The 23,809-nt window shown below is 39.8% G+C and overlaps 1 protein-coding gene, 1 long non-coding RNA gene and 8 other non-coding genes across 17 annotated transcripts; all 10 read left to right on the top strand.

The window, feature by feature from the left end:
* Positions 1-431: 431 nt before the first annotated feature.
* On the top strand, positions 432-15,334 carry LOC103175061 (ubiquitin carboxyl-terminal hydrolase 47). Of its 7 annotated transcripts, none has more exons than XM_007887814.2 (13): positions 432-716; positions 2,759-3,025; positions 4,122-4,170; positions 5,146-5,242; positions 5,760-5,902; positions 7,427-7,530; positions 9,082-9,228; positions 10,056-10,151; positions 11,467-11,616; positions 11,900-12,031; positions 12,972-13,036; positions 13,950-14,002; positions 14,683-15,334. In XM_007887814.2, exons 2-13 carry the CDS (start codon positions 2,798-2,800, stop codon positions 14,697-14,699), a joined length of 1,281 nt encoding a protein of 426 aa, XP_007886005.1. In that variant the 5' UTR covers positions 432-716; positions 2,759-2,797; the 3' UTR covers positions 14,700-15,334. The 7 variants fall into 7 exon arrangements, with proteins under 7 accessions (XP_007886005.1, XP_042195260.1, XP_042195259.1 ...); XM_042339326.1 differs by having other exon boundaries at positions 2,759-3,034; positions 11,509-11,616; XM_042339325.1 differs by having other exon boundaries at positions 2,759-3,034; positions 11,470-11,616.
* Positions 15,335-18,723: 3,389 nt separating this feature from the next.
* Positions 18,724-23,077, top strand: LOC103175055. Of its 2 annotated transcripts, none has more exons than XR_487431.2 (10): positions 18,724-18,847; positions 19,776-19,866; positions 20,121-20,170; positions 20,455-20,504; positions 20,780-20,828; positions 21,199-21,250; positions 21,742-21,793; positions 22,147-22,193; positions 22,402-22,440; positions 22,852-23,077. It is a non-coding gene; the product is annotated as an uncharacterized LOC103175055 (long non-coding RNA). The 2 variants fall into 2 exon arrangements; XR_487432.2 differs by having other exon boundaries at positions 20,455-20,522.
* On the top strand, positions 19,978-20,049 carry LOC121849924. Its single transcript, XR_006085411.1, has one exon. It is a non-coding gene; the product is annotated as a small nucleolar RNA SNORD65 (small nucleolar RNA).
* LOC121849919 lies at positions 20,306-20,377 on the top strand. Its single transcript, XR_006085406.1, has one exon. It is a non-coding gene; the product is annotated as a small nucleolar RNA SNORD65 (small nucleolar RNA).
* LOC121849920 lies at positions 20,637-20,708 on the top strand. Its single transcript, XR_006085407.1, has one exon. It is a non-coding gene; the product is annotated as a small nucleolar RNA SNORD65 (small nucleolar RNA).
* Positions 21,051-21,122, top strand: LOC121849915. The gene has a single exon (XR_006085402.1). It is a non-coding gene; the product is annotated as a small nucleolar RNA SNORD49 (small nucleolar RNA).
* On the top strand, positions 21,593-21,664 carry LOC121849914. The gene has a single exon (XR_006085401.1). It is a non-coding gene; the product is annotated as a small nucleolar RNA SNORD49 (small nucleolar RNA).
* On the top strand, positions 21,997-22,068 carry LOC121849921. The gene has a single exon (XR_006085408.1). It is a non-coding gene; the product is annotated as a small nucleolar RNA SNORD65 (small nucleolar RNA).
* Positions 22,256-22,327, top strand: LOC121849916. The gene has a single exon (XR_006085403.1). It is a non-coding gene; the product is annotated as a small nucleolar RNA SNORD49 (small nucleolar RNA).
* On the top strand, positions 22,635-22,707 carry LOC121849922. Its single transcript, XR_006085409.1, has one exon. It is a non-coding gene; the product is annotated as a small nucleolar RNA SNORD65 (small nucleolar RNA).
* Positions 23,078-23,809: the final 732 nt, after the last annotated feature.

Below are 23,809 nucleotides of genomic sequence, written 5' to 3'. Positions count from 1 at the left end.
AGCAGTTACCCCAACACACTCTCTGGAGTCCCCAAGCCTTGGCTCTTGCCAACCTGCGCCTAATACTTTATGGAATTAGATAAGCAGGATGCATCCCTCCAGGGAGAGAGAGTGCACAATCCATTCCAACAATCTATCTCTGGTATTTCCATGTGTAAGTGGCATGCCCGGAATTTTCTGTTTGGTTTGGATACTCTTAAGCAGAGTGTTAGGTTTCCGCAACCGGCTGACCCCAAAAAGTGTTTAAACGATTGCCATCTGCTGGCACTTATTGGTGTTACCCATTTGGTAATTTTTTTAAATTATAAAATGGAAAAATACAAATTCAAGAAAGTAAGATTTAATGTCTGTTTAAAAGGAAAGTGGCCCAAACTTTGCTTGAACATTTATTTCACTCTCTACCTCACAAGAGCATCTCCTAATTTCAGGGCGTGGGTTGTTTGCTGTGTAGTTTGAAATGTTTCATGGGAAATCTTTGTGGAGTTTCACTTTCTGTATTATCCAAGTTTAAACAATGGCGAGATGTGCTGAAGCTGGCAAAGCAATTTCCTTAACATTGCCTTCACTGAAGAAGTAAGAACACAAACGTCTCTCTGCAAAATATGTCAAACAGAAGAAATATTCACAACAACATGTTTCAAGATACATCACAGACTCCACTGTGCAATCATCTGACACTACACGAGGCATTTGTCAGGAATCGAAATTCATCCCAGGTACAAATGTTTTGAACTTAAACCTGTGTGAGAATTCTCCACTTTGTTATACGTTTTGTTGTTAAAAGATTAGCGTTTGGATTGATTTCTGTAGAGACCAGGAGAGGGAATGCCTGTGCTCTTGCTGGTTGGATTTCTGAATCGTTTTCCCGTGAATTTTGCGTGTTTTGTGCTAATTTAAGTTATCCTCCCATCAGCAAAGTTCTCGGAATATTTCACCTTCGTTTGCAGTTTCCCTTCTTCATTGGAGTTTGCCATTTTAATTGAAAATGCACCATTTATCTATTTAAGTAAAGGAATGAGAATTGCAGACAATGACAATTCTTATATTTATTATAGTGCTTTTCATCTCAGGATATATTGTAAAGTATGTGTGTGAAGACTGTGTGTTTTGAGGACGAATGGTCAGAATACCAAAAAATGATTAGGATGTTAAATTAAGGTCCATTCTCTCTACCAGAGATCTCATGGTGAGATCAGCCAGAATTTGGTCCATTCTTAACCCATTCTGAATTAATTGGGGAAAAATAGGAAAGCTAGGAGGAATGTATCCAGCTTGGAAGTACTAAAAACGGTAAATCTTGCTTCTTAATGTTCTGGTGGTTTTATGTTCAAACAATATTGCAACATCAATGCATTTTGATTTTTGAGGTGAATGTGCAATCTAAACGAACAACAAATTAATAATAATTAATAATCCTCGCATTGGGTATAGTGCCTTTCAGGTCAGAAGGATGTCCCAAAGCGCTTCACAGGATTCACTGTGAAGTGGAGTGACTGGATTTGGAGGTGAACTAGACATTCCAATTGTGCGCATCAATGACCTACAAACAGCCATGAAATCAATTATTAATTTTATCTGGGAGATTGTCGGCCAGGATACTGGGAAAAAGCCTCTTTTCTATTTGATTGGTGTCATGGGATTTCTAACAGGTCGATGGGACCTCAGTTTAATGTTTCATTTGAAGGATGGCATCTCCAATAATGCATGAGTTTAAAGTCCCGATGAAAGGATTGGTTGCCCAGAACAATGGCAGTTCTCGTAGATCATACAGGGTCAGCAATGTAAGACTTGCCTCTGGCCTTATGCTAAACTCAATAAGTACAGTGAGAATGGATCAAACGTTTAATATTAGAATGCTTTATTAGAACATTACAGGACAATATGCGTCAGTGTTGTTTTACATTATTTGATAATCAGTATTCTTAAAAATGTCTATCAAATATATCCCTTTGTAGAATCATAGCATTTTACAATAGAGAAGGAGCTATTCAGGCCCATTGTGCCTGTTTTTGAGTGTGCCTTCAGCCGCCCTCCTACCCCCTCTGCCCTCCCTCATCCCAACCCTGCTCCCACGCTCAGGTCCTGATCCCTGACTGTTCAGCGCCTTGGGACGTCCTCCCGACGTGAAAGGCACTTTACAAATGTAATTATGTTGTTGTTGTTCTAGTTGTCTGAAAGCGCTCTATGCAGTGATGTAGCTTGGAATGGACATTTGGGTGGACATCAACTTATGGTGGGCAGCACACACACACAGAATGTTGCACACACACATCGTGTTACACACATACCTCTCGCTGCAGCTCACAATCCCAGCACTGCATTGGAGTGTCATCTTAGACTCTGTGAGTTCAAAGTTCCAAAGTGGGGCTTGAACCCACAACCTTCTGACAAACTTGCAATATCTCAGAGGGATGGTATGAAGTCCTATATACACAAGAATTGGGAGTGTCTCATTGCCGATAAGAAAATTGAGAATAATGGATCTCTAAGTGTTTGTATGTTTCGGTATCTCTCTCAGTGTCTTAAACTCTGTATCTTTCTAGGTGCATCTCTAACTCTCTAATTTTGTAATTTTCTGGATTAGATCTTAGATGGAGTGATCTTTTTGGATTTCATAACTCTTTTACCTTGCAACCATGGATGCATTATCTAAAACTATGATTGAATAATAATATTGGACTCGGCTTGTACTGTTCTAAAAGAAAAGGTTGCAAAACTGCACAACGAAAAAAGCTTTTATCTGTGATTTGTTTTTCAGCTTGATCCGCGTTATCGTTCCCATAACTGACACCAGGGAATGAATACTTTTGATCCACACTTTCAACATCTGAAAACCATTTTCAGACATCATTTTCATCCACACTTTCAACATCTGAAAACCATTTACAGTTATCAATTATTCACAGTTTTCAATCCTCGGTCACGGAAGCAGCAGGATGATTGTGACTCTGACCATTCCACACAAGATGACTTTGGTACCAAACTGGTTGCCCAGGAGTGTGGTAGTCCTCGTAATTCAAACTCCGTAACTACTGTGAGAATGCAACAAAAGTTTAATATTAGAAGGCCTTCTTAGAACATTACAGGACAAATCCTTTTGTAGAATCATAGAATTTTACAGTACAGAAGAAGGCAATTGATGCCCAGGTCTAGCTATCTGAAAGAGTTCTCTATGCTGTGGTGGAGTGAGGAATGGAAATTTGTGTAGGCATCAACTTCGGGTGGATGGGCACTTGGATATATGCACACACACACACACACACACGCACACAGTATTGTGCACACATACATTGTATTACGCTCACACAAAGTGTTACACACATACTCCCCGCTCTGGATCGCATCACCAGCATTGCATTGGAGTGTCAGCTTACAGTATACGAGTTCAAAATCTTGATATGGGTCTTGATGTGTGTACAAAACCTTGGATCCATTAGATTTGTTTTCCAGGTTTTCAACTTGCTCTCCCACTTTTAAGATTATCTATGTAAAACCCAAGTCTCATCTTTTAAAATATTATTATCATTAAGTATATATTTCCTGTGATGGCTTGCAAGGCTGTAGTACCGTTCATGAAGCAAAATGTATCAAATCACTTTACAGAGATGTAGTGTTAGCTTAAGCTGGGTGACAGGGAGGGAAGTGACTTAGAGCAGAGTAAATAAGATAGGTTTTAAGTCAGATTTGAAAGCAGAGAGGGAGTATGTGACGCACTTGATAGATCTCTGCATGTTTATGTCTCCCTCTCTCTAACAGTTCAGTGAGTGTGCCTTTCCCTATGCATCTCTAACTCTGTGTATGTTGCTTTTTCTCTCTCTCTAATCTTGTACTGAGCTCTCGATCGTCTTCCAGTTCAGTCTTGCTCAGGTAAAATTATGAACCTGGATACTAAATATGTGTGGAAATAATGTTGTTAAACCTTGTACTGTGATAGTGAATCTGCTTTTCCTGATATTGCAGTCTATTTTGAGTGCCAAGTCTCAATCCCACTCTCATAATCAAGCATAAGCGTAGCGTCATGTGGATGTGATAATGTTCTTCTGACACAGAACGTTTTCTCTGATTGTTTGAAATGGTTCAAAAGCTGCAAATGACTAACGGTTTTCAATTTCATTTCTCAGCCATGGAAAAAACCCTCACAACAAGACTCCACTCCTGCACTAAAGGATGGTAAATGAAATGATAATATGTGTATGAATGGTCATTTGAAATGTACTCAAATAATATCTGCCACACAGCTTAACAACAGTTGGTATCGCCTACCAAGAAAATTCCTCAAGATTGTAACTTCTCTTGTTGTGTCTCATAGTCCAATGTATTTACACCAGGAATCTATGTTGTTGCTCTTCTCTGTACCCACTTCATATGTTTTTGAACGCAAGATGACCAGAACTGAATGCCATGTTATTACAATGCTATCTCTTGAATGGTAAATTTATAGTTGTTCTGATTTGCTTTTTTGGTGTCTCCTCGAGGTGAAGCTGAGAGGAAAGGAAATTGTTCCTTCAAATGTTCAGTATTATTCTGCGTGTGAGGTGGATAGGAGGAGGATTCATGTTGGTTTTGAAGCAGCATAGAGAAACCCAGGATATTTCCACAATTTATTTTACTTTCAATGATTTTGTAGTGATGTGTAATCAGCACAATCAAGTAATATAAGATGCAATCAACATTGCAATGTTTAGCAACAATGTCATTTAGACTGATTATTTCATTGGATCATTCATTCAGTTCTGGTCAGCTTACCATTCAAAAGAGAAGATGTAAAGAACAGCAAGAATGATTCCTGTTGTAAATGGGTTGGGTATGAGACACTTAATTAAATTGGGGGTAAGGAAAATACTTGCTAATATTTTATCTTTTATGATATTTTGCCTTTTTTATTTACTTGAAGACTAAATATTTTAGGGAGAATTTATAATGAAAATTGCACTATTGGTTAGTTGATGGCCTGACTGACTTTTAAATATTTATCATATAAACAAATTGAAAGTTATGTTTGAGGATACTTTTAGCAGTTATAGTAGGGATGGGGGGGGTCATATTTTCTACTGATAAGCTTTTCGCTAATATAATCAACAGGATGGAAGTACTGTAGTGAAAACTTTTATAACAAAGTTAATGATGTCCAATTTCTTTCCATAGAGTTTGTGGGACTCACCAACACAGGCCTAAACTGTAGTGTCAATGTCCTTTTACAGACATTGTACATGATTCCAGAATACAAAGACATTATTATGAGGTAAATTATAGTTTTATTGACCTAATGTTTTTGAGCAACCAAATCTATTCCTCAGTCCATAGTTTTTAACTTCCTTTGCAAATATCTAATATATAAAGGGGTGCAACTTAATGTGTCATTCCTTCAAAAATATCCAATATTTTTGATTCACGTGTTTGTGGTGGATATGGATTCCTTTTCTGAAGTGGTTCCTCATGCCGCTCTTCCTCACTGCTACTGGATGCAGTGGGTGGTGTGGGCTGGGTGGGATCTGGTGGTGAGCCTTAAACAATCTGGGTAAACCAGTTTCTTATCTGTTAAAGTACCAAAACAGGAATGCAACTCCATTAGTAATGGTAATAATATAACAGCGTTAGATAAAACTTTCATGCATTACTTACTTGTAACTCCTTCAGGTTAAATGCGACCCAAAATATTAAATCTATTTATTTACCCATTCTGATCCACTGCATTGCATAGGACTTCAGTGTGTCTGATAAAATGGGATTTCAGAACTTTTATACCCTTGTTGTTAAAGGTATGGAAGGAAAAGCAATCTGAAGGAAATGGATAACAGTGTCTTGTACAAACTCTATCAAGTGTTTCAAAATTTGAATTCCAAAAAGGAAGTCGTGAGAGTCGAAGAGTTTGTTCAGTGTTTAAAGTTACACCACATCAATGGTGAGTATACAACAACAGCATGCATTTATATCACGAGGGTAACGTCTTGGAACACTGATGCTAAAAACCTAACTATGGATACCTTATTTATAGCTGGATCTTGCCTATTGAACAATGAGCCTTAAACAATCTGGGTAAACCAGTTTCTTATCTAACAATGAGTAAGAAAAGAAAGTATTTTGTTTTATCCTTTAAGGATATTTGCATCCATCATTAAATCCATCTATAACCCTACACTACTTTCTCAGTTATGAAGGCACACTCATGACTGTTTCTGAAACCAATCTTCTTCCATTCTGTAAATAGCTTTTAGAAAGTGTAGAAAGAGACCCTTGGATCATTAGATTCATACATCTATGTGCTGTCTCATGTTTTCCCTCCTTACCTTCATGAACAATTTTACTGTCAACTGAATGTCATATTGGTATTGCAGAACATTTGAAATCATACAGTTCCTGGAGCAGGTGGTTAAGCCTTTCTCTAAATTTAGACTATTTTCTTAACATTTCAGAGCTGAAACTTTAATGTAGGAACAGATTTCTGTATTTCAACAACAACTTGCATCTATATAGCGCCCTTCAGGCGGGGTAGCATCTCGGAGAGCTTAACAGTGGCAGAGCTTGACGCCGAGACAGGGGGAAGGAGGAGGTGACCGTAAGCACGGTCGAAGAGGAATAGTCAAGGCAGGAGGTGACGAAAGTGTGGACGAGGGTTTCAGCTAAATTGGGAGTGAGGTATTCTGAAAATGAAGACTGAATGAATCTATTTTTACACTGAATTGCTAAGAAAATAGTCTAAATCTAGAACGAGGTGGAATTTCTATTCACTGTCAAGTGGAAGGAAAAACAAATCAAAATCTTTCAGGGGGGGAGGGGAGAGAATTAGAGGTCAAAATAATCTGAATAATAAAAAGCCTAATGTTTCATATATTTGTTTTATCTTTTAAAATAAATCTTTATAAAGTTTAAAACTCCCAGATTATCTGCTAAATCTGATAGCTCATGTGGTCCCCCCCCATTTCTCTTTTACTTCAGCCATACCAATGTGAAGTGTTTCAAGATGTTGTTTTACATGAAGAGCACTAGATAAATGCAAGTTGTTGTTGTGAATTAAACTCTTACAGGATTTCCTTTTTTTGGATTAATTGCTGTTTTAATAAAAGTGGGAGTCTAGTGGTTAGAACACTCACCTCGCAAGCGAGAGAACTTGAGTTCGATTCCTGTGCAGGGTGAAACGTTGGGCAAGTTTCCTTACTCCTCTGTTTACTCAGCAGTAATTAGGAACCCGATTGTTCGTCGATTGGCCGATCACTTTTCCGGTGGTAATGATCCCTTCAAATCACTTCATGGCTGTTTGTGGGACTCTGCTGTGCGCAATGGCTGCCGCGTTTCACCCACAAAAAATGTTTTCAGTCAAATCACTATATTCTGTCAAGCGCTTTGAGATGTCTAGAAGATATGACAAAGCTCTGTATCGAATTTAAGGATTATTATTATATTATTAAGTGTCTGCATTCATTTTAAGTTGAATTCCAGATGGATGTTGAAGAACTCTTTCGTTCACTCATGCATATGATCCAGGAAGAGCAAAAGTGTATAAATAGATCTGTAAGTCCTGCAGAAACTGAGGTGAGGAGATGTTGAATTTATACAAAACTTTGGTTAGACCACATTTGAAGTATTGTGTCCAATTCTGGTATCCATAATGTAGGAAGGATATAGCAGCGATGGAAAGCGTACAGGATAGGTTTGTGAAGATGATACTTGGATAATTGGGCCTTTTTTTGCCAGAGAAGACATGTTTAAGGAGGGACCTCAAATACGTTTTTTAAAATGATAACAGGGTTCGGTAAGGTTAACATAAATAGGCTGTTTCCTCTGGTTGGGGAGTCCATAACCAGGGACTAAAAAATAAGATAGTGACCAAGGGATCAAAAAGAGAAACGTAGGAGGAACTACTTCATGCAGAGGGTAGTGAGATTGTGGAACTCACTGCCTGAAGCGGTGATTGAATCAGATAGTGTAGACACCAGGAGGATTCAAGCTGGATCTAGATCCTGATGTGAGGGAAGGCGAATGGAAAGGTATGGGAGGGAGTAAAGAAATGGGTGGAGACTTGTGTGGCATATAAACACCAACACAGACTAGTTGAGTCAAGTGGCGAGTTCCGTGCTGTGCATTTTTGTAAATCTTTGTGAACTAAATATTGTGAGCATGAATGGTGGTAGCACTAATTAGCTGGTTAATTGTGTTAGCCTGGCTCAGTTAGCAGCATTCTCGCCTCTGAGTCAGAAGGTTGTGGGTTAAAGCCCCACATCAGGACTTGGACTCACATAATCTAAGATGACACTCCAGGAAGCTGTTGGGGGTTGGTGTTGCTTTGTTGGAGATGCCGTCCTTCAGATGAGATGCTAAACTAAGGCCAGTCTGTCTGTTCAGTTGGACGTTACAGATCCCATGGCACTATTCAAAAAGAGAAAGGAGTTTCTCTTGGTGTCCTCGCCAACGAATAAATAAAATAAAATTATTCATTCTTTTGATGACTTTTTGTGGGACATCGATGTGCGTAATTGGCTGCCGATTTTTCCTACAAATGCAGTCACTCCACTTCATAGGAATTCCTGTGAATCATTTTCGGACATCCTCCTAATGAAAGGTGCTTTTTCAAAAGCAAGGATTATTATTATTTATTATTATTATTATGTTATTACAGTTCAAATCATTCTGTAGCGACAATTTCTAAATAGTTTTCAGTGATGGGACAGCCCGACAAATAACACAGCCATGTTACCCATGAATGGATGTTACTTTTTCTTAGTACATCTGAGCTTCCTAAAATACCTACATTTTGATATCAAGAACTTGATATTTTGTTCCTCAGGTATTTTGTCAAGCCATTTCTGAATAGTCTTATTAAGTGTCCCATTTGAACTGATGATTCTAACTATGTTTGTTTTATACTTCCACATACAATAATGTGTACTATAATGTGGGGACCAGAACTGCACACAGTATCCCAAGTGTAGTCTAACCAAAATAGTTTAACCAAATGTGGTCAAACTACAATATGATTATTAAATTGGGAAGAAAGTGGCTACTTATCATTTTGGATCTAGTATAAATAATACAATTCAGATATTAAAAAAACTTGCTTACCTTTTATATTTCATCTTTCTATAGGTTGAAGAAACTAACATTTTTAGCTTTACTACTGAGGAGCATACAGTGTGTTCAGAATGTGAATCGGAGTTCACTCAAAAAGAAGAAATGTTGAATATCCCTCTTTCTCTTCATAACCCTGCATGTGATACACCTTATGAGTCTATAGTACGTGTTTTTTTTCCATTCATATTTTGATTCATAGCAACCAATTTCATTTGTAATTTTTATTCTGTTTAATCTGGTGTCCTGTAGCTGAGACCTCACAAGTGAGAGGCCCTGGGTTCGATTCCTGGCAGGGCAAAATGTTGGGCAAGTTTCCTTTCTCCACATGCCTTTGTTTACCCAGCAGTAAGTAGGAACCTGGTTGTTAGTCAATTAGCGGATCGCTTTTCCAGGGGTAATAATTCCTTCAAAATAAATAAAAATTATTTGGTCGCAAGACTGTTTGTAGGACACTGCTGTGTGCAATTGTCTGCTGAGTTTTGCCCAGAAAATATACAGTCAATTCACTTTACAGTATATTCTGTGAAGCGCTTGGAGACACCTCGAAGACTGATAAGGCTCTATATCAAATGCAAGGATTATAATCTTTGTGAATTTACAAAGTAGAATATCAACCAAATAACTCTTTCGGGAGGCAGCTTGGTAACTAGAACACCAAAGAATTGAATTCTAAACTATTATATACACACATTCAAATACTGAATTTGATTGAAATTACTCCCTAGATTTTCCAGTTGTGTGAAAGAAAGTAGAAAACTACCATTTGCTCCAAAATGCTTCTTGACAGCAAAGCTTTTCCTTGCATTTGATCTACCACCATTCATGTTACCAGAACATCTCAAAGTGCTACACAGGATGTACTATAAAGTGCAGTAATTGTATTTATTGGCGAATAAGGCGGCCAATTTGCAGACAGCGACATCCCATAAAAAGCAGTGTTCCCAAACATTGTCAGATTTTGTTTTCACTTTAATTTTTCATCTGCACAGGAGAAATCATTTGAAGCTTTCTTTAGTTATCATCAGTTAGACCAAGAAAACGCATTCTACTGTGACAAATGTGAATGGAAAACAAAAACAAAACAGGTGAGTGTGGTACTACAGCATCAGTCCAGGAATTCTGTTCTTATGTCAAAACATTATGTTTAACTGACTCTTTTCATACCATGCATGCAGACCCATGTAGACAGGTTTATTTCTAAAGCTTAATTTCACTGAATAGTGACATTGTGAACCTCTTTCTTCCGGCACCATTCCCAACCCCTTGAAAACAGCCGTTATTACCCCCATCCTCAAAAAACCTTTCTTTGACCAATTCATTTTCTGTAACTACAATCCCATTTCCAAACCCCCTTTTCTCTCCAAAGTCCTGAAATGAGGCATTGATTCCCAGCTTCACACTTTCCTCTCCTACCATTCTCTGTATGATCCTCTCCAATCTGGTTTCCATGTTGCCCACAGCACAGAAACAGCCTTGGTCAAAGTTACTAATTACATTGTGTCCAACTGTGACCAGGGCTCTCTATTTCCTCGTTCTTCTTGATTTCTCTGCTGTCTTCGATATGATTGACTTCTTATTCGTCTCCACCGCCTCCCCTCTCATCTCCACCTTCATGCTCTGTCCTTGTCTGGTGATGTCATTTACAGAAATAGGGTGAATTTCCACATGTATGATGACCAATTCTATTTTCTGCTTTCACCCTTGACTCCTTGACCACTTCTGTCCTGGCAGATTGTCTGTCAGATATCAAGTCCTGGAGAAAAGCCAACTTTCGCTAAATCAAATGCATTATTATTAATAGTATTATTATTATATATCCCTATGCATTGATTGGTGGTTCCACCAGTTGGAAGCCTAGAAGTTAAGCAGCAGCTTATCTCTCCTCAAATGAATTGATGTGGTTAAATAATGGGGAAGCTCAGAGATTTGGGATGACAGCTACTGGAATAGATTACCTGGAGTTGTGGTCGTGATATATATATATCCAAAGTTATGTAGCTACTGAGGTCAAATTTGCCTGGACGATAAAGAACCAATGACAACTTTTCAAAAAAAGAAGGGAGATTTTCCCACTTTCACTTTGGTCTTTCACTTCATGGCTGTTTGTAGGATATAGTATTTCCATGTGCAAAATGACTGTCACATTCACCTACAACTACACAGTCATTACACTTTACAGAAAACTCTGTGAAGCACTTTGAGATGTTTCAATGCTATGTAAAGTGGAAATATTATTTTATTATACAAAAAACATATCCTGCCATTTATGTGTCACAAGAGTAAACAATATGCCAGATAACACTTTCCAGCATTGTCAATATTGATATATTTCATTTGCATTTCACAGAAAAACAGGACTGCTTACTCACTCATTTAACCAAGACTGTTTCTCTTTAATAGCAGTGCAGAATGGCTTATTTTCCAAAAGTGCTATGTTTTCAGCTAAAACGCTTTGGCTATTCTACAAATTTGAGGAAATCAGTCAAAATCAGCGATTCTATGACGTTTCCTGAGAGATGTAAGATTTCTAACAAGCATCGTGGCCAAGAGGTACGTTTTCTTTCCTCTGAACTTGGATACAATTTCTAATGCAAAAGACTTTGAGCTTATTTTTAAACAATAATGGCCATGTGTTATACTTAAGGTGACAGTCATCTTGGAAAATAAAACTTATCGATTCTGAACTAGATATTAGGATTCATTAACCCAGATTTAGCTTGGTATGGATCTCATGCATTGATGCAAAATAAAGTACCTCCTGCTTTACCCAAGAGAGTATTATACAGAAGAGTTATTTTTACAATGACTTTAAGTTTTACATTTTCATTTGCAGGATGAATCCATATATGACCTTTTTTCTGTGATTGTGCACAGAGGCACTGCATACTTTGGTCATTATTATGCTTATATAAGGCATTTACCAGAAAGAGAATGGTATTACTTCAATGATGAAATAGTTACAAAAGTAAGTGCTGGTATATTTTCTAAGATATGAAATGCTATTGTAATCATACCAATTTAGCAGTTGCTAAATGTTTCTCTTGTGCTTATTTTATAAACACAGTATAGACTGGCTCATTTGATAGAGCTCTCACCTCCCAAGTCAGGAGGTTGTGGGTTCAAGTGCTGTGCTGCATTGTTGGAGCTACTATCCTTCAGTTGAGAAGCTAAAACCATCTGTCCATTGACCGCAAACTAAAACCACAAAGCTTGCCATTGAGAGCACGACCTGGCAAATTTTCCCTGTACCAATAAGTAGAGTGGTCCAGCTAGGACCACTCTACCTGTTAGGATGTTGGTTTGCATGGTTAACAAGTGGGAAGTGTCTCTGCCACCATTGACTAATCTGCCCTACCAAGTTCTGCCAATTAAACAGGCTGACTGTGCTGTCATCAGCAGTGCCCTTGAGTACTGTGGACCAGCTGGGCTCAAAAACTAGACTACCGACACTGAGCTGAATTGGCTCTAAGGTAACATTTGTCAATGGAATGCCAGAATCAAACCGGTATGGGCACTTACTGGCTGCAGTAATGAACTACCACATGGGCTGTTACTTGTTGCATTGAATTACGCAGGCGCTATGTAGATTATTGATTAAATCGGATTTTCTACGACATATCAGTTATTCTTGTACAGTTACATGTATACAGTTTGCCTGCGACTTGGATTGTGAGTAAGTCATGTTAATTGTAATGGTCCCGACTGATAGGATTTATGTGAGTTTTACTGTACTTACAAAATAAGGCTATCAAATTGATGGGTTCAAATTACTTTTCTCTTGTTGAAACTGGTCAGACAATTGGCTTGCTCATCATTTTCCTGTAATGGTTATTTTGTTAAAACTGTATTTTCACAGATTATGCTTGTAATTTCAATGTATACATTGTTTATGTCTATTCCAACAGGCTTCATGGAAAGATATTGAAATATCTTTTGGATCATCCAAACATTCCTATCTTGGTGATGATTGGTACGTATGCAAATGTAATTTGTTGTTGTTGTTTTGTAATCTCTGTAAGTTTTTTGTTGGAGGCAAATAATGTCAAATTCAATTGAAAATACAAAGTAGTTTCCATCTCCCCATTTCTGGTTATTCATAAATATTCACATATGGCGTTTTTCAAAGATGTGTGTGCGTGAAATTTTACACTTTGTGGTTCCAGTGGTAGCTTCTTGTTAGGAACATAGAAACAAGAGTATGCCATTCGGCCCAGCGAGCCTGTACCACCATTTTCCAAGATCATGTCTGATTCACAACTTAATTCCACTTCCCTGCCTTCTCTCCATATCCTTTGAGACCCCTATCTATCAAGTATTTATCTATTTGCCTTTCAAATTTTTCAATAGATTCCGCCTTCTCCATTGGCCTTTGGAGGAGTGAATTTCACACTTTCACACTACCACCCGTTGTGTGAAAAAATGTTTCCTTATTTCACTTTTAAGCGTTTAACCTCAAATTTAAGACTATGACCTCAAGTCCTCAATTCTCTTGCTAGAGGAAACAGTTGCTCACCATTCAGCCTTTCAAATTATTTTATAATTTTATTCACTTTCCGATCAGATTAACCCTCAACCTCCTGAATTTGAGAGAATACAATGCTTTTCCGTCCTATCATCATAATTTAGGCCCTTGACACCAGGAATCATTCTAGTAAATTAATGCTTCATACTCTCTTAGGTCAATATATCCTTCCTTAGTTTTGGTAACGAAAACTACACACAATTCACTAAATGAGGTCTAACCAGCGTTTTATACAACTGTAACAACATCACTTGTTGACTTTTCTAATAGCTCTGTTTAGCTAAGTGTAGATTTTGAGTTAGATAACCATAAAATTAACATAATAGTCTGTGCATTATTTAACACTTATCATTCTTTTTAGTGTTGGAACTGCTTATCTTCTTTTCTATAAAAAAGCAAAAGAAATCACTTCACGTAAGTCATTCATATTATATTAAAATATTTACAATATTAATGTCACAATACATTGGGTGGAATTCTTCATATGTGAAACAGTCACATTATTGCCGTTGATGGTGAATAAGAGAAATTCACTGCCTACTGTGAAACTGAGCTGTAAGAATAACCCACTTTCAATCCTGGTTTATGTTGAGTTAGCGGAAATCAGCCAGTGCAGCAGTGGGGGCTCTACACTGGTTTCAGTGTTCCTAGTTTTGGGAAGAAAAAATGTGCGTTCTCACTTCAGGCAGAGCGTGGTGTAAAGATGAAATGCAAAAGCAACATAAGAGGACTGATTGCACATTTTCTGTAAAACACTTGCATACAACCAATTATACTATGTATGAGAAATGGACATCAACTAACTTCACAAGCACCCACAGATTAAAACTTAGTTGTCACTTTTTAAACACATAGTCCCTCTTCTGTGACTATAGTCACCTCTCTCCTTTCTCTTGCCCAGCATCTCTTGTCATTGTGAAGCACTTTGAGATGAGGGGCACTATATAAAAGTTGCTGTTGCTTCCTATATGCAGTATCTTGCATTTATCTGTATTTACCTTCATTTGCTAGTTATCAGGCCATATGTATACATTTGTTACATATCTTAGAAAGCCTTCAAATTAATTTCAAACCTTATTTTTATTTCCAAACAGCTCGCTGTGATGCATAGAATCAACTTGAAACTTGAGATGTGTTCCAGATTAAAGCATAAGATATTTGTTTCAGAAAACGCAAACAATATAGTGTGACATACAGTCAGAATAAAGTGATTTTATTTGTTTGACAAGACGTTACAATGAATGGTTTGCATATCGTTGAATGCTAACTGCTTTTGTAAATTCAAAAATCAACGTCCCATGTTTGTTTCTAACCATTCACCATTTTCAAGGATTTTCAAGGATTTGTAGGGGACAATATAGGATACTATATAAAGTAGTAGTTTTAAAAATCATATAACATGGTTGTGCTAAGAATCAATGTGCATTATGTAGTATGTAATGATAACAACAATAATTCCTCAACATCAGCCCTTAGAAATTATTCATTATTAATTTTGTAGTTAACTGAGTTACTGTTCCCTATTAATAGCCGTTTCTATTGTTGTTCTAATGCTAATAAGAAATACAGTAGTTAACAGTTTAGTTTGAAAACAATTAATTAGTCATAAACCTTAATTAATGTAACAACATAAGTATGTGAACATGTTAGCTATAGATTGCTGAGTATATGACTCCCAAAGAACCAGAAAGAAAGACTGCAGATGACACTCAAAGATGAATGCCTCAAAACTGAATCGGCGTCTGTGAAAAGAGAAAGGACAAAATGTAATTCAGTCAGTAAATTAACTGCTTTTTACTGACTGATCAGAAAACTGATAGGTTTTAATATATTCAACATATTACATTATATCATTCAGGTTATAGACCCAATGTTAGAAGCTTATGATTGCTCCCGGCATGGAAATTGTAATGGCTAGTCTTTCCAAGCACGTGTTGCAATGTTGAAAGCAATACTCTTAAGTGTATCAAATTGAACCCAACTAATTCAATCCTGAAAGTATTGCTGTGGTATTATAATCATGATTATTGTTGTTTGTGCCTATGATGATAAGTTGGTATTTACATCAGCTTTGCATGTGGGGATGTTGTTACTAATGCAATAAACAGAGTGGTAGAACTCTTGCTTCTTTGTCAGAAGATTGTGGGTTCAAGCCCCATATCGGGACTTTGAACCTGAATCGTCTCGGCTGACATTCCAGTGCAGTGCCGGGGAGGGGGGAATGTTGCCGTATTTTGGAGTTGCTGTCCTTCAGATGTGATGTTAAAACGAGATCCTATCAACTACAACAAACTTGCCTTTACATAGCGCCCTTCACGCATCCCCGAATGCTTCAGAGTGGCGGAGTCTGACAACGAGCCAGGAGGAGAGGGAGGGGTGACCGTAAGCACGGTCAAAAAGGAAGGTCTTTCGGCGGGATTTGAAGGCGGGGAGGGAGGGGGCAGCTTGTTAAGGTGGATGTTAAAGATCTCATGTGAAGCATCCTGGGTGTGTTGTTCTTAACATAAGAATCATGCATCATCGGAATATATATATATTGTTAAATTTTGCCAATATGAAACATATTTGTAATCGCTTGAACATTGTAAACCGTTTGATTCTGTTACACTGACTTTTATGCTCTTCTATTTTGTATTTCATTTTAATGGAAGTTATTTAATATTTGTACTGCTATATCTTTGTAACTGAAACCTTGATACGAATCAACAGTGTCTGTTTTCCCTTTACCTCATGTCCTTGCGTAGTTATGTACAAAAGAGACGTGTAAATAGAGGGGCTTTGGCATCCAGATGTGGGAATATGTTGAACTAGTCTCAAACGTTTGACAAACAGACTGCAGTAGCAAGGAGGATGACCAGTGTGAGCTGTTTGAAGTCTTTGTTCTCTTTAGGGAAGAGTAGCATGAGTTAATGGTTAAGGATAGAATTTGACATGTTTGTTTAGGGGTATAAGTATCAGTCACTAACTAACCTAAAGTTGAAACAGCCTCTGGAGGGAAGGAGACAATCAAGACACTGTAAATGGTCTTTCTGTACATGCACATCACTATATAAAGGTTTCTTTAATAAAACATGTCATAACAGCAGCACCTGTCACCATGAGCTTGGTTTTCTCGGTATTCAATAGTTTTGTTTTATGTAAAGTGATAGGTTATATGATTGACCCATGGCAGTCAACGCATGGCACTATTTCCCCCAGCGTTCTGGCCAACAATCCCCAAATAAAATTAGTCATTCACTCCATGGCTTTATGGGACATTGCTGTGTTCAACTGCCTCTCGTGTTTTGCCCACAAAATACAGTCAATCCGTTTTACAGTATATCCAGTTCCACCCATTGGAACTCCCCCCCCCCCCCCGCCCTTGTCTCCTTCAAGGCACATCTCAAGACCTTATAATAATAATAATAATAATCCTTGCATTTGATATAGCGCTTTTCACGTCGGGAGGACGTCCCAAAGCGCTTCACAGAACAACAACAACAACAAGATTCCATTTATAGAGCGCCTTTCACGTCAGGAGGACGTCCCAAGGCGCTGCACAGTTGGGTCATGACCGAGCAGGGGGGAAATGGTCAGGGTGAGGGGAGGGAAGGGAGGGAGAGAGGAGGGGGGAAATGGTCAGGGTGAGGGGAGGGAAGGGAGGGAGGGAGGAGGAGGAAGAGAGTCGAGAGGGGAGCTGAAGGCACGGTCAAAGAGAAAGGTTTTGAGACCGGCCTTGAAGGAGGAAAGGGAGGAAGCAAGGCGAAGGCACTGGGGGATGGAGTTCCAGAGCCTCGGGGCTGAGAGGCTGAAGGCCCGACCACCGATAGTAGGGCGGTTGGGGCGGGGGACGTGGAGCAGACCGGAGCCAGAGGAACGGAGGGTACGGGCAGGTAGGTAGGGGGATAGTAGGTTGGAGAGGTAGGAGGGAGCGAGGCCGTGAATGGCCTTGTAGGTGAGGATGAGGATCTTGAAATCAATCCTCTGGGGGATGGGGAGCCAGTGGAGGCGAGCAAGGGTGGGAGTGATGTGGTCCCGAAGCCTGGTGCGGGACAGTACACGAGCTGCAGAGTTCTGAATGACCTGCAGCTTGTGGAGGGAGGTGCCGGTAAGGCCGGCGAGGAGAGAGTTCCCATAGTCCAGCCTTGAGGTGACAAAGGCGTGAACCAGGGTTTCAGCAGCGTGAGGGGTGAGGTAGTGCCGTAATCTGGCGATATTCCGGAGGTGATGGAAGGCGGTGCCAGTTGTGGTGCGGATGTGAGGGAGAAAGGACAGCTCAGGGTCGAACAAAACGCCGAGGTTCCTGACTGGCTTTGAGAGGTGGAGAGTGCAGCCTTGGATGCTGATGGTGTCAGCGCCTGAGGTGCGGAGGCGCTGACGTGAGCCAATGTGGAGGGCCTCAGTTTTGCGCACGTTGAGCTGAAGAAAGTTGTCTCTCGTCCAGGACTCGATGTCGGACAGGCAGCTGTCAGGACATCGGTGGTCGTGGAGTTGAGAGTAGAGGAGGAAAGGTAGAGTTGGGTGTCATCCGCATACACGTGGAAGTTAACCCCATGTTTGCGGATGATGTCACCGAGGGGGAGCATATAGAGGGTGAAGAGGAGGGGACCGAGGACAGAGGACAGAGGACAGAGGACAGAGGACAGAAGACACTGTAAAGTGAATTGACTGTATATCTGTGGGCGAACGCGGCAGCCAATGGCGCACAGCAATGTCCCACAAACAGTCGTAGATTGAAAATGACCAATTTATTATTGTTTTTGGTTTTGGAGGGATTATTTCTCCTTCGACTGCGCCTTCGGCCACATCCCCCTTACCCTCCCTGCCGTCCCACCACCCGCCACCTGATCCCAACCCCCGGTTCGGGTCCAAATCCCTGACGGTCCAGGGCCTTGGGGACGTCTCCCGACGTGAAGAAGCGCTGCCCGAGGGCAATCCGTTGACGTTGCGGTTCCATCTCTGGACACTTGGCCACAAGGGCTCGGTGGGCAATCCAAGCTGCGTCACGTGACTGCGCTGGTTTCAAGCCCCGCCCCCTCTCGCCCCGCCCCCTCACCCTCTCGCCCCGCCTCCTTCTCCCTCTCGCCACACCCCCTCTCCCTCTCGCCCCGCCCCCTTTTCCCTCTCGTCCCGCCCCCCGGCCCCCTCGCGCGGGGGTTGCTGGGAGCCTGCGCGCGGTCCTCTCTTTCTCTCTCTCTCTCTGGAAGACGCCAACGGTCAGGACGGCGGTGATGTCTCTCTCTCGGTTCCTCTACGACCGCAGCCTCTGCCTGGGACACGGTACGATACCCCCTGGTGAAGCAAGATGGAGGCTGTGACTGTGTGTGTGTGTGAGGGAGGGAGGGGGAGGCGTCAGGAGTTCCTGTTTTTTTTTTAGTTTGAAAAGGAAAAAAACGTTATTTCTGTCCCGAGACATCGGGGAAGGTTCGAGAACCTCACTGTCGGCATTTACTGCTGCTGTTTTAGTGCCGCCGCTCTGTGTTGTTGTTGTTGGTGGTGGTGGTGTTGGGGACGGGGATGGCCGAGGCCCCGCCGGAGTGCAGCCGCCGACCTCTCGGGTTCGCCCCCTTTTTTTCCTGTGTGTGGAAGGCCGGTCCCCGGTTTTGCCGCACGTGTTGTTTGAGCCACAAAATGGCGGCGGCGCCATTTTCGGTCAGGATTCAGTCAGGACAAAAGGTTTGGGGGATGGGGGGGGAGGGGGAGAGGCTTCTCAAACCTTATCTCAAGCCACAGCACTCAGCCCCCTCCCCTCCCGGTACAGATTTAAAGAATCAATCGCGTGTGTGAATGTATATAATATCTATATGTATTTACATGTGAAAAAATGATTCATCTTTGTCTCAAACCACAGTATTCAGACCCCCGCCCCGTGTAAGGAATCTCTCTCTCTCTCTATATATATATGTGTATATATACTTTTTCCTAACATGTAAAATTATTCATCTTCACGTCCCATGTGATTGTATGAGACCGTGATACCAAGAGGTGATTTTTTTTTTGTTGGGAATGCAATACTATTCCCGTAGAGCGGCGGTGCAGCATTTCAGTGCAAATACATCTGCACACTAAGGTAAACTTAGAATTGCCATCAGGTTGGACGGTCTTGAGCAATGGCTTCCGACCATTCCTGACCAAGCTGCTTGTCGCCTTTGTGCACGTGCTGAAAGTGGGTGCTGTTGGTCCTAACTTTTTCCCCTCTCGTTAACAGGGGCAAACGTTCATCTTTGGAGATCTGGATGCAGGTGAAGTCCCATGAAAGGTGTTTGATCTTGAAGCATTGTGCCCTGGGCTCCCTAAATGTAGGTTCAGGTTTCACATGCTCTCTCGTACAATATATAGTGCAGTGGAAGCTCACTTGATGGGAAGTTGGGGGGGGGGGGGGTAGGTGGCTGTTCGTTAAACAACCCTATGAATGATGAATACAGTTAAAATCGCAGGAATTCCAGTCAGATTGTACAGTGCTGAGTAACAATTTTCTGATCATACTGAAAAAGCTTACTTTGAATGGATATTGAAAGTAGGTGTTCAGTTCTAACTTATCTCTGTGTTGCAGGTAAAGCATTCATCTTTGGCGACACGGATTCAAGTGAGGCTCGGTGAAAGGTGATTTATTTTGCTATTTAAGTCCATGACCGTAGGAGTCTTTTGTCGAGATTAGTTTGACCAGCTTTGTGTCCTCGACTTGTTACTGTTTAAATGCTTGGGATGGAGCTTAGCACTTGAGCTATTGAACAGTGTGAATGATGAAACCAACTCAAATAGCTGGAATTACCGTCAGATTGTACAGTGTTGAGTAATGATTTTCTGATCATACTTTAATAGCTTACTTTAAATGAATATTGAAAGTAAATGGGAATGGTCAGTTCTAATTTATCTCAATGTTGCAGGTAAAGCTTTCATCTTTGGCAGCGTGGATGCAAGTGAAGATTGGTGAAAGGTGATTTATTTTGCTATTGTAAGTCTATGAACATAGAAGTCTTGTCGAGATTAGTTTGACCAGCTCTGTGTCCTTGACTTGTTACGGTTTAAATGCTTGGGGTGGGGTTTAACGTGAGCTATTTAACAATGTGGATGATGAAACCAACTCAAATAGCTGGAATTACCGTCAGATTGTACAGTGTTGAGTAATGATATTCTGACCATATTATAATAGCTTACTTCGAATGAATATTGAAAGTGGATTGTCAGTTCTGACTTATCTCTATGTTGCAGGTAAAGCTTCCATCTTCGGCAACATGGATGCAAGGGAAGTTGGTGAAAGGTGATTTATTTTGCTTATGTCCAATTTAACTGCATGAATTTAGAAGGCTTTTTTCGAGATTAGTTTGGCCGGCTTATTACAGTTTAAATGCCTGGGATAGGGAATGGGGTTTAATTTTTGAGCTAAAGAACAATGTGGATGATGAAACCAACTCAAATGGAATTATTGCCAGTATTGATTAATATCTTCCTGACTAACTTGATGTAGCTATCTCTGCACCCTTTTGATGATGAAAACTTGAATAGGAAGTGCCGTCAGATGCGAGAACTGACGATAATCTATTTAATTCTGACTTCAGATGGGTGAAAATAAATACATGGGATTTTCACATGTATTGAGAGATTGTTGAATGCAATTTTTTCTTTTTCAGCTGAAAACTGCCATGGAAGCAATAAATTCCTTCGATTGGTCTTATGAATATGGTAAAAAAAATCTATAATAAGTTCTTGTAGAATGTGCAGTAGCCTTTGAACTACTTTGTTTATGGTTCGGGCACATCCTCCTGTGGGTTCTTGCTTGTCCAGGCTATTGGAATTATACCTTTATAAAATATTTTGTCGGCTAGGTTAGAGAAAATGGCCTGTGACTTTGTGGTAACTATGAAACTAGTCCATTGTAGGTTATTTTAAGTTAGTTTGCTTAAAATTTTTAGGTGGTTTAGTGGTGAGTGGTGGGTCCAAACTCAATTCTCTAGAATTACCAAGAGATTTACTATTTATTCTAGTATCTTTCAGACTATTTTGATCTAGATATTTCTGCACCCTTTTGATGATGAAAACTTGAATAGGAAGTGCCGTCAGATGCGAGAACTGACGATAATCTATTTAATTCTGACTGTTCAGATGGGTGAAAATAAATAAATGGGATTTTCACATGTATTGTGAGATTGTTGAATATGATTTTTTTTTCTCAGCTGAAAACTGATATGGAAGCAATATATTCGTTGGATTAGCCTTAAAGATATGGTAAGGTTTTTTTTAATGTGTATGTAATAGGTTCTTATGGAATATGCAGTAGCCTTTGAAATGCTTAGTTCATAACCTAAGGTATTGTGTCGGCTAGTCAAGAACAAGTGGTTTGTGACTTTGCAGTAACTAAAATGAGTGCTTGATGGGCTATTTGTTTTAAGTTAGTATGCTTAATGTTGGCAATTTTTGTGTGGCTTAGTGGATGATGACACCAAACTCAAATAGCTGGAATTACCGTCAGATTGACAGTGTTGAGTAGTGGTTCTCTGATCACATAATAATGACAGGTTATAAATTTACTAAAGTGAGTTCCATGCTAACTGCTAATTTTCCTTTTACCTGTTTTACAGTGATCATACAGGGAAACCTGGGTTGTCTCAAAAGGGAATGTTGGCAGGTAATTTATCAGTTTTGTGTCTTGTCCAGGCTAGGAAAGATTTAGAGGCAACTTTGCAAGTTGTAAATGATGAAAACCTGAATAGGAAGTGCCGTCAGATGCGATAACTGACGATCTGTTTTTAGTTTCTGATTTGTTAGATGGGAAAACTCCCATTTTCTGTTATGAAAAAACGTGATTGACTGAATATTCTATATTTTTTATTCAGTGATTGGAGCAGAAATCTTCAAATGGATGTCTCAGGTTGGTAAGTATATAATTGTTGGCAATCCATCTCAAGATTGTATTTTGGCACAAACGGGCGCTCTGGTTTAGTGCAAATATGTAGCCAAGGGCTTAACTGGAGTAGCAGAAAGAACTTATCAGGATTTAAATCTTTGGACACTAATCTTACTTAGTGCTAAATGGAGATGGATAGTGGTTATTGTGTGATGGGAATGTGGATGATGAAACCAAACTCAAAACAGCTGGAATTACCGTCAGATTTATCCATGTTGAGTAATAGTCTCTGATCACATCACCTGAAGCATTTTCTGTGCAACGTAAAGGTAATTGGACTTGTTTCTATTTGTCTAGTAACTGGCAGATATACTTGTTGAGCAGCAATCCTGCGAACATATCTTTCTGTTGATTTTGAAAGCTGCTTTTTTTTCTTTAGATCTAATCATGAAGACATTTAGGAATGCTGTATGACAACAGCAGCAGCAAGGACTGCATCCGGAGTGAAGTACAGAGAATGATATGGAAACTAACTATGGTGATCGAATGCCTTACATCAGGTGGCTGTTAGGATGGAAAATCTGGGATGGACACAGCAGATTCTCTTTGTAAAACCATTAGTTAATGGTGTCTGGATACTATTAAATAAAAATTCTTAAAAAAAAGCTTGAGTGAATGTTTTTTATTCTCTAATACAGCAGAGGAAAACTACATATATTCAAGCATGTATATTCAATAAAATCCAGTATTAAAGATGTACCTTCCTTTTTCGGGATCATTTATCTGCTCCTGTTGTGGAGATATAATCTTGGGGACATTATAACGTGTGTGTTTTGAATTTCTACAGACCTCCCTGAATAAAGCGCAGCGGGGTGTGTGACCACCTTGAGTACAGAGTGCAATGCTTTCATTTGTATTCCTAGATATCAGTTTCCTGGCATTTTAATATGGGCTTTAACTAATTCAATGAATGCTTAATGACGGTTTGGAAATCAATAAAGGAATTTACAATGAATCATTTTGAGAACGCATCTAATAAAGAAAACTGCACACATTAAACCAATATTGCCACTTTAGCATCGTATTCTAGATTGACACTCCCAATGCAGTGCTGCGAGAGAAACACCTTTTTCGAATAATGCCACAGACTCCAATGTTCTGAAGTGGCAAATGGTGCCTTTTCCAAAGGATGGCACTTCCAACAATGCCACACACCCCAGGACATCATTGGAATGGCATCTTAGACTGATTTCTGCCTTCCAGAGTGGGGCTTGAACCCTGCGAGTGCACTATTTTCTGGTTCATTTGTGTACTGCAGAACAATTACAGCAGTGTTTTAAACTTGAGTTGTCGGGTAACCTTGAAGTCCCCTTTAATTCTAAGCTCCAGACGTTCTG

Source organism: Callorhinchus milii, unplaced genomic scaffold (genome assembly GCF_018977255.1).
Source record: "Callorhinchus milii isolate IMCB2004 unplaced genomic scaffold, IMCB_Cmil_1.0 Scaffold11, whole genome shotgun sequence".
NCBI classification, from domain to species: Eukaryota; Metazoa; Chordata; class Chondrichthyes; order Chimaeriformes; family Callorhinchidae; genus Callorhinchus; species Callorhinchus milii.
Note: the sequence above shows the minus strand (reverse complement) of the source record. Positions and strands in the feature narration are given on the sequence as shown.